This window comes from Lacerta agilis, chromosome 1 (genome assembly GCF_009819535.1).
Source record: "Lacerta agilis isolate rLacAgi1 chromosome 1, rLacAgi1.pri, whole genome shotgun sequence".
Lineage (NCBI taxonomy): Eukaryota > Metazoa > Chordata > Lepidosauria > Squamata > Lacertidae > Lacerta > Lacerta agilis.
Genome location: NC_046312.1, coordinates 90514903 through 90533567, shown reverse-complemented (window position 1 = coordinate 90533567; position 18665 = coordinate 90514903). Strand labels below are relative to the sequence as shown.

General features: G+C 38.5%; 1 protein-coding gene across 13 annotated transcripts in view; it reads right to left on the bottom strand.

Annotated features, from left to right (window-relative positions):
• The window catches only part of KALRN (kalirin RhoGEF kinase), a 494138-nt gene that overhangs the window by 195771 nt on the left and 279702 nt on the right, over positions 1–18665 (bottom strand). For all 13 annotated transcript variants that reach the window (XR_004427468.1, XM_033162965.1, XM_033162941.1 and 10 more), the window contains 2 exons: positions 16915–17046; positions 13831–14061 (listed from right to left, as the gene is read on the bottom strand). Coding sequence is in view for 12 of the 13 variants with exons in the window: in XM_033162965.1 (XP_033018856.1) it covers positions 13831–14061; positions 16915–17046 (363 nt within the window). In the remaining variant the exon portion in view is untranslated. The remainder of the gene's footprint in view (positions 1–13830; positions 14062–16914; positions 17047–18665) is intronic.

Here is an 18665-nt window from a genome sequence, read left to right as displayed (position 1 = left end):
AAAAAGTCAAATTTGTACAATTTACTTGTATTCTGAGAAGAGCAACATTTCTTCCTAAAGGTCATTTCTGGCTCAGATTGTAAACTGAGCTGGCTTGCCTCCATCTAGGAAACCCGGGAAGCTGAAACAGCTGAACATCAAGTACCTTAATCCTTAGTATGACTATCAAGCCTCCTATAAATGATATGTGCAGGTTCCTTTCTGCCTGGTATTTACTCCTGAGTAAATATGTACACAATAAGGCTACATTTATATTCCACAGAACAAGATCTTCTTTAAACTGCATTTTAAAAACAAACCTTGCATTATTTTTTGGAGGGTATAGTACAATAACACTTAGGAATTTTGTAACGTGGGTCATATACCAATCTAAAAGAAAATGGTCCACTATCCTACTTAATGTTGGGATACAGTGGTAGCTGCTGTTTGATGGATCAGGAACATTTTATGGGGTTTATCAGAGGAAACTGCCACCTCAGTTTCCCTCTTGGAATTAACTCCTACACATATGAGATAAGGAAACACAAAAAAATAGATTATGACAGGTTTTTCTTCTAATATGTCTTTGCTGTAGTATTTGTACATGGTTTGTAATAACAGGAATGACTAAACAGTTGCTAGCTAGCTCCACTGTTATTAAATCTATTAATACTTCTGTTAACATCCTCTCTCATCAGGGAGTCTTCACATCCTCTACAATAAACCAATCTAAGCAAAAAACTGGAAGTTGAAAGCAGGGCCATATTGTTTGAAAGTAGGAAATGTCCATTGACCTAAAATATGCTTATTATAAAGAGATAACCTAAATGGCATTCCCACTAATTGAAAATAATTATTAGCTAGGCAATTTCTTATGTATTTTGAATGTAAGATACAGCACACACAATGTTTTCATTGGGGGTGGGGAGATTGCATTCTTAGCCAAAATATAGTTTACCTCTGATGTAACTTTCTTGGCTTTTTGTTTACAGAAAAAGTAGTGTCAGAAGTATATGACATCACTACTTTATGTCCTTCACTGGAAACTCTGAACAAGGTGTTTATTGAGTTCTCCTGTATCCCATGCCTTCAATATTATTCATTATCAACTTTCAATCATCAATAAGTATATGGGAATGCTCAGTGTGCGATGGTCACTGGAAAGAATGATGCCCCCATCAAACCTCTCTTCTTCTTCACGGAAGATACTGTGAGAATCTCCATCCATTGTTAATATTTATAGGACCTTGGGTCGCACAATTGATGTGTTCTAATTAAAACCAGCAGAGGGTGCTTCCACTGCACATCTGAGCCAAAACACTTTCATTTTTGACTGTGCATAAAAATGATTTTTCTACCACTACCAGAAGAAATTGTCATTGGGCGATACAATTTCCAAGGTTTAAAGGGACACGTCTGGAAAGCTACACAGCAGCAGTCAGCTGCAACAGCTATGTAGTTCCCATGTGAGCCCTAAAAGAACTAACATATTGGCTTAACTATGCACTCCCCCAGGAAGCCCTAAAGGGTCACACAGTAAGAAATTGCCTAACCTTTTAGAGTAAAAACAAAATAAAAAATAAAAAAAATTCTTCCAGTAGCACCTTAGAGACCAACTAAGTTTGTTCTTGGTATGAGCTTTCTTGTGCATGCACACTTCTTCAGAATTAGCTTTGCCCAAAGGCCTTTGTGCTTCCTGTTGGGCTTCTAGTGTTCTCAGGGCCATCACTGGTGGAGTGATGCTAGTCTCATAGCTAACCTTCCTGTAGGTGAGGTGCCCACATTTCTAGGTAGAGCATTGGGATGTGGGGTTGGGGGGAGGGTGCATGCATAGTGACAACCAATCCTAACACACACCCTCACCCCATCACTGGAGAGGATGTGGGGGCAAAGCCAGGGGAAGGGGAAGGCAGTGACCTTTCTCCTCATTTCTTCTCCATGCAGAGTGTATGCTAAATTCCATATTGGTAATGGCCAAGTTAATAGAAAATTTAGTATTCAGTATTCAGGTATGAATGGAGTTTAATTTGTTGAAATTTATCATCATTTTCTGAGTGATTTCCAGGATACCAGAATCAAAAGCCTGTCCTTGCTTATAGCTACAGACCACTTTAACTGTAGCCTGTCCCTGTGATTTTGATTCTTCATGAACTGAAAAACTTTGGTAATGGCAGTGAGCTCCTGAGCTTGACTTTGATGCTGGATTAGTATCTCAGTTTTAGATTTCAACAACAACAACAAACCCCCCAAACGTGCCCATACTACACATCATTTAGGGTGTGTTCATTAATTGCTCCTTGAGGGTCCCTCTGTCTCACCTTACTCCTAACTTTTAGATTTTCCTTCTTGTTGGATAATCAATGGGAAACTTGTTAACTGGTTACAATATAAAGGACTAATTAGAAACGATATGAAAAGCAATTGGAATTTTTGCTGGTTGCTGGTTTATTTTTTTGTCCACAGAAAAATGTGGCCTCATGCTCAGCTGCACACATTGGAAAATTAAGGAATTACCGGTAAGCCTAGCTGGCCAGCCAACCAGCTAACTGTAGTGTGCACAACAATGTTTATATTCCTTTAGGGCTATTTTCATCATTTACCAGTAAGTATTCAAGAAAAAGATTTTGAGTATAGTGTGCTTTAAAAGAGTATCTTAAGATAGATACTTTTTCAGATCACTTTAAGTTATTTCTTTATTTCAACCTTTAGCAAAAAGCATCCAGTCCTGCTCCAGGCATCAAAATAAATTCAGAATAAACAAACTCTTCCTTCTTATTGCAGGCAAACAAGTTTATTTCTTTACTATTAGATAGGTAGAGGGGTGGAGTCTAACTCTAGTCCATACAAAGTTATAATATTTAACTCTTCAAGGGTCATGTTACTATACAGCCTGGGTTTTTTTTCAGGATCACTAAAGCAATTATAGGGTGATTGTGATCATGAAAAACCCACCCAAAGTCAGGGAAAGTCTTGAATGAGTAGACTTTGGAGGGCTCTTCAGAATGAGTCTTTTGCTGTGTACTTGCCCTGCCTGAATTTATCAAAGGGTCCCACTGCTCCTGATCTCCAAACAAGTTGTCGTTCTTCAAATGAAAGCTGTCACTGATCATCACATCACAAATTAAAGAGACAATTGTCCACCTAAAAAACTGGGAGGGGTGGGAAGCACAGTTCCGGGGGAGGACAGTGCCTCAAGAATGCACCCTAATTCTATAGCATGAAACAAGCTCAGTACTTCTTTAAAATAAAAATAAAAATGTGTACTTCTGGAGGATTGATTGGGGAGGAAGCTTCCCATTCAGCAGCAGAAGACCTAGCTGTTAAGCAAAAAGAAGCAATACTGGCACCATTCTCTGGTGGCTGAAACCCACAGTGTAGCTACAATACAAAATGAAGATGTAGAGAGAACACTGTGAATTTCTTCAATAAACGGATGTTATGGAATCTTCTGCCTTTTAAGGAAAATACAGTCGTAATGGAATCCATTCCGGAAGTCCATTTGACTTCCAAAAAACGTTCAAAAACCAAGGCATGGCTTTTGATTGGCTGCAGGAGCTTCCTGCACTCAACCAGAAGCTATGGAATGTGCATCGGACATTCTGCTTCCAAAAATAGTTTGCAAACCAGAACACTCACTTTCGGGTTTGCAGTGTTTGGGAGCCAAAATGTTCAAGAACTAAGCTGTTCGAAAACCAAGGTACAACTCTAAAAGGGAAATCAATGGGTTCCACATGTCAATCCAGCACTATATATGCTGAATATGCAACCCTCTTAGTTTTAGAAGGACCTTGGTTTCATAAATGCTAATAACAAAATAAAAAACAAAGAAAAAAGTCTTGAGAAAAAATCTAAGGAGGCTTACTAAATCCTAATCCTGCATAATGACCAATAATGCTCACCAACTTAATTACAAAAAATCTCCTTTTGTTTATATAAAAGCCACTGCTTGAAATAGATTTCCCCCTCTTTTCTCTTCCCCATTTATCATGGAAGAGTAATGTCAAATAAAGGTCTATTAGAAAGGGAAAAACACTTCTAAATACAAAGGAATTTATCCTCTGGCTTTTCCTGCCATTATTAATGACTTACAATAGCTGAGTCACAAATAAACTAAACTGTTCTTATTGGCACTTAGAATACTTCTTAATAAAACACAGACCCAAGACAGTAAGTGAATTTTCACTACAGGTTCTGTGAATGACTTAGTAACAAAAATAAGATCAGAATTTGACCAGAAATTTAGAACTGGTTTAATTCAAAAATTAATACCAAAGACAAAATACACCTTAAGAAATAGTTTCAATCCTCAGCACTGCAAGATCTGCACTTCTGTTTCTGAGATCACACCTGATTTTCTTGATGTTCTATTGAGGTGTGCTTATTGGCTTGATGGTTTCAATCATATGTATTACTGTATTTAACATTTTTATGGAGGTTGCTGATTTATTATTGGGTTTATTTACTGAACTTGGTTTATCTTTTAGGTCGCCTTGAGAGGGATTGTACCCTTACAAGTGACCTAAAAATATTACCGGTATATATAGGTGTTAGAAACTCTCATTAGAAGAAGGATGCAATCTACAATCTTAATAAGAAAAGACCAATAAAGAAGCTGCCTTATACCAGAGCAGAGTATTTGCCCATATAGCCCACTATGGTCAGCTCTGACTGGCAGCAACCTTCCAGAGTCGCAAGCAGAGGTCTTGCTGCTTTGATCCTTTTAACTGGAGATGCCGGGGAAGGAACATGGGACATTTTCCATGCAAAATATGTGCTGTGGCACAGATTTATGGTCCCTCCATTTATTTGCAGAGAGTTTCCCCTCTTCAGACATTGCAAAATTTGGCTCAGAGTTTTACAGGTTAACGTCTGTAATATTGTCAGGTGGCAAATGTTTTATACTAGCACTATCACCAGGACAGGCCAGAACATCACTGATCCTTCCATTCATCAGAGCAGAATAGACAATGTCTGATAGAACTGTAGTAGAGGCTCAAACTGCTGACAAATGGCCACATCAAGGGGAAATACTGCCTGTCGTACAGACAGTTAAAAACAATTAAACATCAGCCCACAGGATTCCTGTATGTTTTATAAGAAATGACTAGCTTGCCAATAGCAAATCCATCACTTCTAAACAATTCCTGCCTGAGGCTATGTAATTCAGCTACACTTAAGGGCCATCAGAAAAGCAAGGTAAATACAGCATCATATAACATACTGCTTTAGATGGAAATATTTGCACCAATCAATAAATACTATTCTCTTCACACTCCTTCTGCTATTTTTAACTTGTAAGGATAAAGCTTCAGGCAGGCCTTTATCCACCTTATTAGCACTTTTGGTCCTGTCTGTTACTGGTATGCAGCCTTGGGGCTAATGCCCATCAGTGTACCAGTGCCCCTAACAATCGCATTGCAGATACAGAGTCAAAAATAGGGGTCAGCAGGGGTCCAGTGCCTAGGTGCTGAAATTGCATCTGGATTTTCTATGTAACCTGGAACAATATGCTTGTGCCCTGAATCTGGCAATTCTAGGTGAGACTAATAACAGCAGGCAATACTTCCACTCTACTTCTTGCTCTCTTTAAACACCATGTGCTAGCAAAGCAACAAATCTATCTAATTCAGTAATCTCTGAACATGCTTCCCCAAATGCATTTCAGATCATACCCTAGACTATCCATGGTCTGGCCGAATCTGAAATGGATATGAAAATTGGCCTCATTACATGCAGCACATAGTGTCCTTGAAGCTCTGTATGCCACTTTCAACATTTGCTGCAACTTACCAGAAGCAGGGTTGTGAAGAGAGTACTGGGGAAGAGTCCAAGGAATGCCACAGCAGGCACATGAACACATGCTGGCCATAGAATTAATGGCTGCTGGAAACAACTGGAGCTGCAGTTCTCACATTTTACCTATCCCTACAGTTGAACTGTCAACATATGCAGTAGTATCCAGGACCTCAGTTACTGCTGTGTCATTTTGAGGAGTCACTTCTGCCATCTCCTATCATGACCAATAAGAACCAAAAGTGAGAATACAGGAGCAGGGGCTGAATTTGCTCTAGAATTTTGTACAAAGTTCAGTTTAATATTGGAGAAGACTTGGATGGGTCTACTAATCAGCAGAATCTGTTTAATCTACAACCACAACATATGCATGGTAAAAGAGAGCTTACTGTGCCTTAAATTCAAAGTCACATCAGGCATGACATTATTACTGCCATGTAATAAATTATCTCTGAAAATTCTCTCTGCTTATGAAAAATGTTCCATACAATCCTTATATATGCAAGCATAGCTTACTGGGATGGATCGTAACACTGAAAAGTCTTTACGGATTCTTCTACCATCTATGTGCCCTTCTCTTTCTCAGCATCTTCTCCCAAAATATCCATACACTGAACTGCAAACAACTCTTTCTAGAAAGTCTGGGAGCTAATCCAGGAGCCATTATGAATAATTTTCTAATCAAATCCTGCTTTCTCTCCTCCCTCTGCTACCAGTGTTTAGAGGCCTACCTCCCATACATAATCATCCAAGACTCTGAAAAGAACATGCAATCTGCTTTCTCCCTGAAAGGAAGAGCAACCTTGCAGACCTATCAATATTCTTTTGCTCAGCATAACTAAATTAATGAAGAAAATTAAGTGCAGAGGCAATTACAACTCTTAAATCATCTTTCTTTATCCTCTTGCCAACATTAAGCTGAAGAAATCTCTTAAAGTCAGCATGTAGGTATTTTTTATAAGCTGGCAATCCAAACTGCAAGAGCTTCATCCTTATATAAATTCTCTTTCTATTATAAAATGGAACTTCTGAATTTTTATGAACTCGTTTTTTGCTATGATCACCATCCCATAAACGCTGCTTTGACTCTGTGTCTGTTTTCCAAATCCAGTACTGATATTTGCTCCCTCACAGGCATGCTTAGGGTTTTGCTGACTTCCACCACCAACCCGCTCTGAAGAATAAATGTGCAGTAGCATTTGGTTATGGTGTAACTATATTTGACTGCTACGACAGTGGTACCTCACAAGACGAATGCTTCGCGCAACGAAAAACTCGGTAGACGAAAGGGTTTTGCAATTTTTTAGGTGACTCACAAGATGAATTTTTCTATGGTCGTGCTTCGCAAGACAGAATTTTCGCAATACGAAATGACTCACGGAACGAATTAATTTCGTCATGTGAGGCACCACAGTATAAAGAATTATGCTTTTTCTGCATTTTCAGCCTGTTGGGATGTTAATGTTGCATTGTATTGATCTGCTGTAACCCACCTTAGGAAAGTATATATCCTAAAAGGCAGACGGAAAATCCATTAAAAATATTAAAAGGTCAATTTGCTTTCTTCATCATTTTGGAGCATTTTCAATATAATGTTATGTGTATCTTGAAAGATTGCTATTTCATTATCATGAGCCGATTAAATGCGATGTACAATCTCTATCATTTTGACCCCTACTGCCTGTTGACATAGCATATTTTTCCCCAGGTAAATTCCTAATTTGTTGCTATTAAAAATACTGCACAGAAAAACAAACTTTTTTGTATATTTCCCCAGCCACCTTCAATCATATTCTGTGCTCTTATAATTATGTCTTAATAATTTGCAGGAGAGGGGAGTAGTAACTAAAACTGCCAATTGAGAAGGGAACCATACTTTTAAATGCAGAACTTGCTTCTTGTATGACAATGTTTCCAAACTGTGTGTGGATGGAAGAGCAATAAATGACTGAATATGCAAAGAAATATAGAAAATGTGTTCCCTCTCACAGAATATACCGTAAGAAAGAAGCAAGAGTACTCTACAGAAAGCTGTTGGTTGTTTTTCTTTTTTCTTTTTCTTTACAAAGACTTAAAATGCTTACAGTTCTTATAACAGCTTAAAAGGGGCAAGTCAGTGGCATTACCCAAAGTCTCAGAACTCTTAATTCAATAAATTTATCACATTAGCATCCACTTCTTTGTGTTGATGCTCTTCTTTGTTCCAAGACTGCCACAAACCACATCTACTTTGTGACCATCTACGGATTGGTCAAGATGCCAACTCCAAATGTTCAAATAACCTAATTCACATTCTTCCTTACATTTCAATTATAAAAAATAAAAATATTCTCCTTTTAAAATATAATGCAGCAGAATGATGATTTACCCAAGTTGCTTTTATCTAAAATTCCTTGTTGGCCTAATGGAAGACAAAAGCCTTCAGAATGTTGGTGAGCCAGGGTGGGAAGCTCTGACTGTTCCACATTAGACTTGTCTCTGACCTTTTTGACATCATGAAGGGAAATTCAACATTCCCTGCCCCCTTGTAGCAGCAGCAAGACGCGTACACATTAACTCAGTGAAGTTGAGTTTATTTAAAGAAAACAAAGAAAACAACCAAGCCTCTAGACTGGAGCTCCCTGCTCTCAGGACCTCTGGCTACTCTGTTGATGACTCATCTGAAACTTCAGAGTGGTTCCTCTTCCCTTTAAAATCTTGCGAGAACACCATCCTCTGCGACGACAATTTCCCTTTCTCTTGCACCCCACCCCTCCTGCGTTCCTCTGAGGTAAGAGGAGCCGGTAAAGGCTCTGACAAACTGCTATCAGAGAGATTTGGACTAGCCCTGGACTGAGCGCTTCCCTCAATCTTATCTCCTGCTGTATACATGACAGCCTGCTCTCCCAGCTCTTGGCTGCCATCCCAGTCAGACAGCTGCAGCTGCTGGCTACTTGGCTGTAACCTGACACCCCCACTACTTCTTTATTTGGGCATTAATTATATGAAAAGGGGAAATGATATTGGATCAGGCCCTGTGAGACTCAGGGTCAATAGAAGGTCCCCTTCTTCACCTCTACAGCAGTTATGTCTCTCAGGAAAGTTGGTTAGGAAAGTTCTGATTCCTTAGGGACCTATGTGCAAATATTTAGTTCTGGAGGGAGCGATCACTTACTTACAATTAAATGAAATGTCTGAGGGTTCCTTTCCTTTAAACACCAAGTCGTTAAGCTGCCCTGCACTTTGAAAATGGTCACATCAATATGCCCGTCCATGTATACAATTGTGATTACTGGGGCAGCCTTCTTCTTAATATATAATGCCATGGCAATGACACGATGCCAAGTAGTGTCGTCTCCAAGGAAGTGAATATGCACCCAACCAATTTCAAACCACTTGGCAGCTGGGAGTTTGGAGTCAAGCTACTTGCTGCTTTTAAATGATTTTTAAAAGGAATTCTTGGCCATCGCCCTGAACTTTTCACTACCCTCTCTTGATCATTGGATGTGTTTTTATTCCCATTCCTCCAAATGTGTCAAAAAAATTAAATGTAGGACATCTGGTGCAGGCCTAACCTTTTAAAATAAATATTCCACTTTATCTAATCTAATGATATAAGGGCTAAATTATACATGATCAGGAAGCCACATATATTTTATCCACATTTATATTTTATATAAATACTAGCTGACCCGGCCACCAGTTGCTGTGGGTTTTTTAAATGGTTTTTTTTAAATGATTGTATTGATTTTGTTTGCGGCACCTCCCCTTTTTCAATTACCCTATTTTCGCCCCCCTCGTTTTCAATTACCCTATTTTCAGCCCCCCCTTTTCAATTACCCTCTTTGTGGCACCCCCCCGTTTTCAATTACCCTCTTTGCGGCACCCCCCATTTTCAATTACCCTATTTTCACCCCCCTGTTTTCAATTACCCTCTTTTCGGCCCTCCGTTTTCAATTACCCTATTTTTGTGTCCCCCCCCCTTTTCAATTACCAGTTTCTGATATTGCAAATGGCCAACGGAGCTCTGCCAGGGGGAAGCTGTATTAGCTGCAGTACCAGGTATGGCATCAAATTGTGGAGCCAAGGTCTAGCTTTTGTACCTGCAGTACCAGTATAGCCGTCGCTAGAGGGCGCTGTTTTTCTGGTGATGTCTAATGCGTGCGCCATTTTTTTTGCCTTTATTCTATATTTTAGGCATGACAGGTGTGGTTTTTTTTAAAAAAATTATGTTGCCAGATCCTTCCTTGATGGTCATGTTACGCTTTGTACTAATTTGATGCGCTTTGGTCCAGTGGTTACGGAGAATATCGGTGTTCGCCGCGCACACAATGGAAAAAATTATATATATATATATTATATATTGATCCACACATATTTTTATCCCACATCTCCCAAAAAGACACTACTAGAACTCAAAAAGGTGCAAAAATGTGCACCAGTGATTATGAGGTAGTTGGAGCACCTTCCCTAATGTTACATTTTAGTAAATTTTACATTTTAGTTTAGAAATAAGGACTAAGGGGAAATACAATAGAAATTTAGCAAGTTATGAGTAGTGTGGAAAAGTAGAAGTTTTTCTCCCACTTTCATACAAGAACTTAAGGTGACCCATGGAATTGACTGGCAGGAGATTTGAAGAAATAAGTAAGTGTCTTCTTCACATAGCATGTAACTTCAACATTAATAATCTATCTTTAAAAAATGAATTACAGGATTGTTAACACACTGTTCAGTAAATAGATATTGAAAAATAGTAAGGGTAATGGTAACTCTCTAATGAGAGCCGCTATAAAGCACAAAGCAGAGTAATCTGTTCTGATTAGCAACTCTAGGGAGGAGAAAAGAATTACAGATGGAGACTAATTTCATATGAAAGTTCAAATCAAATTATGCAAATGACAGGGTATGGTTAAATAATGAGCCCTATAGAATGTCCTGAGGAAATATCATTACATGAAAATGAAATTATTTAAAAACAGAGTTTTGTGGCATTACACTGAGCTTTATTTAAGCATCATTGTCTGATGTTTGGAATAATTTTATTCAGCTTCCTAGCAGGCTGTGGAGAATTTGAAGCCTATTAACTGCTTAGCCTAACATCAATAGTCACCTGTGCAATATTCTTGGACCAATGCCTTGCAACATTAAAAAGGTCTATACTGAGTAGCAAAAATTAATCAGAGGTTTTAAACACACCTTTCAGTAAATGTATGTTGAATATCATTTGGAAAAGAAAAAATGAAAACTGAAACAGGGAAGAGGAAAGTGTATAGCTTCCTAGAGACTCATATCATATAATATCCAAAAGGTAGGTGCTGCTGGCTAAGTAGAACCTTGAACTGGAGCACTTCTATTAGGAGATGAGGATATACTGCAACATCATCACATTATTATTATTATTATTATTATTATTATTATTATTATTATTATTATTATTATCATTATGCAGGTCCCACCTTGTATCACCAATATATGCAGTTCTGGCAAATATTACCTTATACTGAATGGCAGATCAAATCTCCATCTATCCATATTTCACACATTCTCACTACCCATCTCCACCCCTTTATCCCCAGGTAGTATAAGAGACCTACTCACAAGATGGCTTTTCTCAGTTACTGCATGAAACAGTGATTAGAACCAAAAAGAACTCATTTATTAATTATGGACAGAAATGCTGCCACATCTTCAAAACCTTCAAAAGACACTGTCAAAATGCATCCACCACGAGTCCACTGGTCTCTGTTTGTGATACCGATACTAGTAACCCTGAGACTGAGGTTCCTTCATTTTGCTTATGCTTGAAATATTAGGGGGAAGAGCACACTCCAAGACCTACTATCCCTCTTCCCACCGGAATCCTCTCCAACTTTCTAGGGATAATATACCCAAGATGGACACTTGAGATGTACTACTTGAGATGTCTCAAAGGGGATTTGCACATGTTCCTGTAACATGCAAACACATCATGTCTTTCATATGCATGCTGCCCTCCCTCCCCTGACAATGCATAGACATGAGGCAAGACGGGATTGAGCTTTCTTCATAGAGGTGCCAAAAGCCATAGTTCAATGACAAAGCACATGCTTTGCATGTAAGAGGTCCCAGGCTCAGTAACTGGCATATCCAGTGGGAAAGACTCCTGCCTGAAACCCAAGAGAGTTGCTACCAGTCAGCATCAACAGTGCTAAGCTAGATGAAAAAATGGTCTCACTTGGCATAAGGCAACTCCCTATAATCCTATGCTCCATCATATGGAACTCCCTGCCTAGGTCTGTTTGGCTGCTGCACTGTCCTGTTTCAGGAACTTGGAGGATGGAGAACCTATCTTTTCCCCAATTAAAAAGTTTCTGGAACAGAAAAATGTGCTCTGCAGTTTTGTGGTTATAATGTGGCTTTATGTTTTCTTCTGATGATGTGTTTGAGGTTATTTTTACATGTTTAAATTTTTATTGATGGCTTTCATGTATTTTTCACTGCTGTTGAGGAGACCTATAAAATGAATATATAATCATGGTTCATGGGGTCATTTCTGGCAATCTATATATTTCTGGCAAGCGATATAATGCCACAGATAAGTGGGCATGGGTCTGGTTTTGCAATGTACAGTATCTTACCAATACCATCTCCGTTGTGCATGCATACACCGGCAGATTGGGTAGGGGGTAGCACATTTCACAATGTATCACTAGTATGTGTGGATCTACCCTCACTAGTCTTATAAACCTCCATTTATGTAGGAATCTATATAGGCATAGAAGCTAAGCCACTGGCAGCAATTTGTAGCACTACACATCGAAATATATGCATTGTGACATTTATGTCTTCTCAAAACATGCAGATCTTATTGCAAGATTAGTGTAAAGGTTTGAGAACCAAATCAATACTGTAATTGAAAACACAAACATCTGTCTCTGTATTCTGGCGAAACAAAGGGTATTTCCTTACCACTGTATTTAGAAAGGATTAAAGATACATTTGCCAGTTTTGTTGAATCAATATTGGTTTCTGTGTTTCTTGTACATATTGGTTCTGCACAATAACTCCTAAATGTGAACATTTACTTGCTGAGGGAAGGGGAAGAAAGTTGGAGAAAGAAGACAGAGGTCTTAGAGGCAGCTGTTATATCTTAAATAACAGCTGTGGGCAGCCTATAGAAGTGGTGCTGAAGTGGTGCATGATGATATGTAGAATTTAACTGAGCTTTTGAATGTTCAAACATTTCACCAACATTATATTGTCACAATCATTACAACAACCCTGTAAGTATTGTAATATTGACACCGATCTTTGCAGGTGAGGTTGAGTTGAGAGACTATGGTTTGTTTAGGACAACTTTTTTCCTATGTCTGCTCTGGCAACACTATTACTGGACCTAATAATGTCAACCATAACATCCAGAGTTCATCCACCTGCTCATATTTAAATGTTGTATATGCTATTATCTGCCAACATCACCCTTTCATGGTCCACATAAGACAAATAGGTCAGTATCAACGCAGAGAAATAAATTAACAATATTGGATACTTCTCCATGGTTTATTAATCCAGGTATGTTATGTAAAAACCAGCTCAACAGCTGCACTATAATTTCTTTAGCTAATTTTGGATCTGATGCCCGTTAATTTTAACAACTGTGCCATAGTTCTCATATTCTAAGGAAAGGTAAACAATGTTTTCCAGTTCACTTTCTGCACACCCCTCATGATCATATAATGCTGAAATCATCTAGGTAATAATTTAAGGATATAATTTATTCCACTCTCACTGTTGCTTTTTTCAATTAACTGTCCTTCAGGCATAGACAGTGGTTTGACAGCTAATTACCTACTCACAAAGAAAAATTCCAAAATAATTTCTAAAAGCTTTCCTATAATAATTTTGTAATTAATGGTGGCACATGATATGGTAAAAGTCTATGAAAGCTGTTTTATATTTCAGTATATCAGCCTAACAGCATCAGGTGATAGAAATATTGTTTCATGAGGCTTTCCAGATGAACTTCCAAGCCAATTTTCAGCCTACAACCAACTAATCTCCAAGTTTCAGTTTCACATGCCTGAGAAATTACATTACCTGCTGAACATCTTGCTGGAAAACACAAAGTTGAAGCCTCTGATGTAACCGGACCTTCCTGTGCTGCCAGATGCTCTCCAAGCGCCGTTGGTGATGCAAGACCTCATGGACCACATCCAAAACTTGGTGAACAGCCTTGGAATAATTAGCTGTGGCAGTAAGAGATTCCGAATTCCCCGGACTCAAGGGACGCTGCAAGACATCCAGCAAAGCCTTTCCATCCTGGCTTACCTGTAAGATTAAAAGAGGGTGGAAATCCATCAAGTTTAATGTTATAAAATTGTTCAGGTAATTGTGTTTTTAAAATACATGTGTAATTAAATGGGGTCACTTTTTTTCTTTCTTTCCCTGTGAAAAGGCAAACTCAGAAGGATATTTGTTCCTAAGGTTCAGACACTTAATTCACAAACTTCACTTTCTTCTTAAGAAAACATGGGTGAATGCTCTTCAGTGTTTCCTTTTAAAAATTGCCTATAAGTGGGGGTTGTTCTAAGCTGTAATGTTGGTGAAAACTGTATATGGAAAAATGGAATTGCCATTAATTTATACCGATGCCGCACAGCAAGCCTCCCACCCAAAAGAGTGTACTTAAAACATTTTCCTTCAAGCCTATTATGAAAACATTCAAGCAAGTTAGAAATTCACTAGGTACTTAGTTACATACAGTATTTACTACTTTATTTTGAACACAGTGGGAATCCATACTTGGTTTAATGGCTTTTCTTCAGTTCTTTAAAAAAAAAATTGTTCTGATAATGTTGTTATAGATATCATAGAAACACCAAGAAAAAGAACGTGAATTATGTGAGTCCTGAAAGTCCCTGCAAATGAATGAATGGGCTTTGAAAGAATTATTTAGAAAGTAAGCAGCTAGCTGCCATTTAAGCCTTCCAGCACTCCCTTAAGAAGTAAAAATAAATGTCTTATGCCAGTGCTTTGCATTTTACAAGGATGGTTCAAGGTTAAAATGCTGTACACTTATAGAGCAGCTTTGCAGTGTGTATTGCATTGTAAGTTGAAAATGGAGCTATACAATCAAACTAGTGGGTGAATTCATTCTCCCCTCAGTTCAAAATGTAATTGGGTTGCTAATTACAAGCATCATCAGAGAACACTGAAAAGAGATCAGTTTTTCCCCTAGAGTTCTAAATTGGCTTACTTTTAGGGAACACACATGTGCATTTTTGCATTGCTGCTTAGAGATTATTTTATTTTATATTTAAAATGCATATAATACCTTTTATTAATTTTGTTTTTCCAGCAGTCAATTAATGATTTGGTTTTTTTTAAAAAAGATAATGTGTATATGATACATGCCCTGCATTTGGTCATAAGTTCCCAAACTTTTCAGTTTGCCAACCCAATAGGCCAAATGTTATTGGTATGGTGACTCATTTTAGTGCCATAATCATGATCCCTACCCATACAATTAAAAAAAGCAGCTATACAAGTTAGTATCTCCTCCTTCTTCTGTACTTGTATCATCTCTTTCACAGTTACAGTGGTACCTCGAGTTACAAGCGCCTCAGGTTACAAACTCCGCTAACCTGGAAGAGTTACCTCGAGTTGAGAACTTTGCCCCAAGATGAGAACAGAAATTGTGTGCCGGCAGCACAGCGGCAGCAAGAGGCCCCATTAACGAAAGCATGCTTCTAGTTAAGAACAGTTTCAGGTTAAGAACGGACCTCCAGAATGAATTAAGTTCATAACTAGAGGTACCACTGTATTAGGGATATATACAATTTAATTATATATCTGTAAACCACTTTGAGATTTTTATTAAAAATATAAAGTGGTATAGAAATTATTATTTTTTTAAAAAAAAATTACTTTCTGCAAATTATTTGGAGAACATTACTTAAGCAAAACAGAGTTTGGGTTTTACTTTGTGTAGGTAACACACTGTGCTAGTTATGGATTTATATTTAGACCAGAAGTTGACAGTGGTGGCAGTCAAATGTTTCACAATTTCTCTTACTGTGCAATCCAGCACTGCAGGCAGCTAAGATCACAATAATGTTACAGAGAATCATAGAGTTGGAAAGAACCCAAAGGATCATTCTAGTCCAACACCCTGCAATGCAGGAATCACAGCTGAAGAATCCCTGACAGATGGTCTTCAATCTCTGTTTAAAAACCTCCAAGGAAGGAGAGTCCACCATCTAAGGGAGTCTGTTTCACTGTTAAACAGCTCTTACTGCCATAGTTCCTTCTAATGTTTGGTTAAAATACCCTTTCTTGCAACTTGAATCCATTGGTTCAGGTCCTACCCTCTGGAGCAGCAGAAAACAAGCTCGCTCCATGTTCCATGTGACAGACCTTCAGATAATTAAAGATAGCTGGCAGATCACCTCTCAGTCTGCTTTTCATGGATTAGGTGACTCAATATAATGTTCACTCATTATATTGAGAAGAGAGCAAAATAGTAGGCTGGACATAGACAGTGCTAACAGAATAGTTAAAGAAGCAGGGGTTAATATGGATAATCATCTGGCAGCTCTACCCACTGAAGAGAGTTCCTTCTGCTCATGCATCATTAAAATTCACCAATAATGCAATGAACAAGCAAAACTGGAGAATATTCATCACTTCAAGAATGAATGAATGTCTTCAGAAGCAGGGGACAAGACTATTTGAGATGTGATTGTCACATAGCTCACCCTGTGCTGAGATTCTACCACAAATTCACTTAATTACTGTTAGAATCCCAAGCCCTGGTACCTAATTTGCAGAACAATCGTGGACATGGTTACTCAGACGTTAAGTCCCACTGTGTACAATGGGGCTTATTATCTAATAATTGTGCTCAGATTGCAATATTATACAGTGCTTTCTGGGGAGAAAGTGGGGTAGATGTTTCTGGATTGCAATGCAGAGGGTTCTACTGTTTGTCTGCTTACAGAAGACTCATTAGTTAAGGTGCTTAAACAGTCACATCAGCATGGAAATGAAAAGTCAGATAAATATGTCCTACATATTACTCAGCTAATACCTTCACACCTCAGAGGCATATCCAACAATTTTCATTAATTTTCACTGTCTAACCTGCTAGTGGTTATTAAAATCTGTTCCATAAAGACTCACCTCTGTGTAGGCTTGGGTGACCTGTTCATAAAGGGACTGATGATGATGGATGGCCAGTTCAAGGTCTTGCATTTCAGAGGGGAGGCCCCCTTCACTGCACATTTTGCACCAGGCATCTACACCAGAAAGGAACTGCAAGAAGAAATTCCAAAAGAACATTACAGGCATGCAATAGAAGAGGTAGCAGCAGCAGGAAATAATAATAATAATAAAAATTATCAGGAGAGCCATTTTGAAGTACTACACATCATAGCTCATCAAAAATAGAGTGAGACAAACAAACATATAAACAAAGTTTCACTTTCTGAGTGGAAACCAGGATCCACAGGACTTGCGTACGCAAGGGGGCAGTGGACTTTGGTGCACCTAACCCACTGAGCATGCCTATAACATGTTTTTAGATCCTAGCCCATGATAGCACAGAATGAGAAGAAGAAAAGGAGTGCTGGTCTTAACTGAATACACAAGCTTTCATTTTAAGAGCTTAAGTGATAAACCTGTGACCCATTAACTTAGTGCAACTGACAGGGTAATTTCTTGAAGACAATCTCTACATGAAGTACTCTACATGTTGAAATGGACTGAGCTACATCTTAGAACTACTATACAAAAGCGAGGCCAAGCAACCACTTCAATAACAAAAAGAAACAACACCCCCCCTCTAAAAGTCATGTAAAAGGGGTGAAATTGACAGATTCAGCATCCCTCTATGATTAGCAACACTTGCCAAAATTCTATGGGGCAATGGAGAAATTCCAGAGCCTTAAGAAAAGGAAACCCATCACCCACAGACATGTTATCCAACACCAGCGCGGTACAATCTACACTGAAACTACATATATTTTCTTAATGAACTGGGGATTTCCAGGATGCTAAATCTGTGATGCCAAACAGTAAACACTAGCAATGAGAAGAAGGCTTGCAAGTTCTAAGTCCATGTAGCCTGCACACTTTTCATAAGTTTACAAAGCTTATCCTGACCCTGACTTCTCTGAACATAACGTTCTCTTGCTTGCTGGTTTGTTTGTTCTAACTGAACATGACACATTGATGTACCTTTTACATCAATTTATTTATTTCATATCCTGCCCTTCCTCCCAAAGGAGGCCAGGTTTGGAAACAAGTGATAAAACAATAACAACATATTAAAAACAATTCCAATACAGATGCAGACTAGGAAAGATTCCACACACTCTTAATCCCACCTCAATACTCTTTCCTAATGCTCCTGTTTTTCTTAGTCTTTTTTTTCTCTTGCTCATTCTGCTATGCGTAAAAACCTATCAATAAAAAGAACAGCTAATTATACAGTAGCTACATTGCCTCATTTGAGTAATATAAAAAACACCTCTGTAGCCCCAGTTTTTTTTAATCCACCTTTGATGTTTTCCACCTCTGCCTTGCTTAGGCAATGCTTTATTTAAGCATTGTACCTACTGAGGTGTACAGACTGAAGAGTTCCTGTTAAGTTTGCCATTTTTATCAAGGATGTCTTAGAATGAAGAGCCTGAAAGGACATGAAGGTCACAGTGGCTAACCCCATCTCAACCCCACCCTGAGCAGAGTCCTCCCCAACCTAAACACATTAGCACAATTATTATGAATCATAAGCATAGCTCAGCATATCCTGTGCCCAGCAGCTTTACGACAGGGAAGCCACTTTAGCATAAAAGACTCCTATGGCTCAACCAAGCTAGCTGAATTAAGTGTAACAATGCTTGGACAAATACACTTTTTTTGGATTGCTTTTG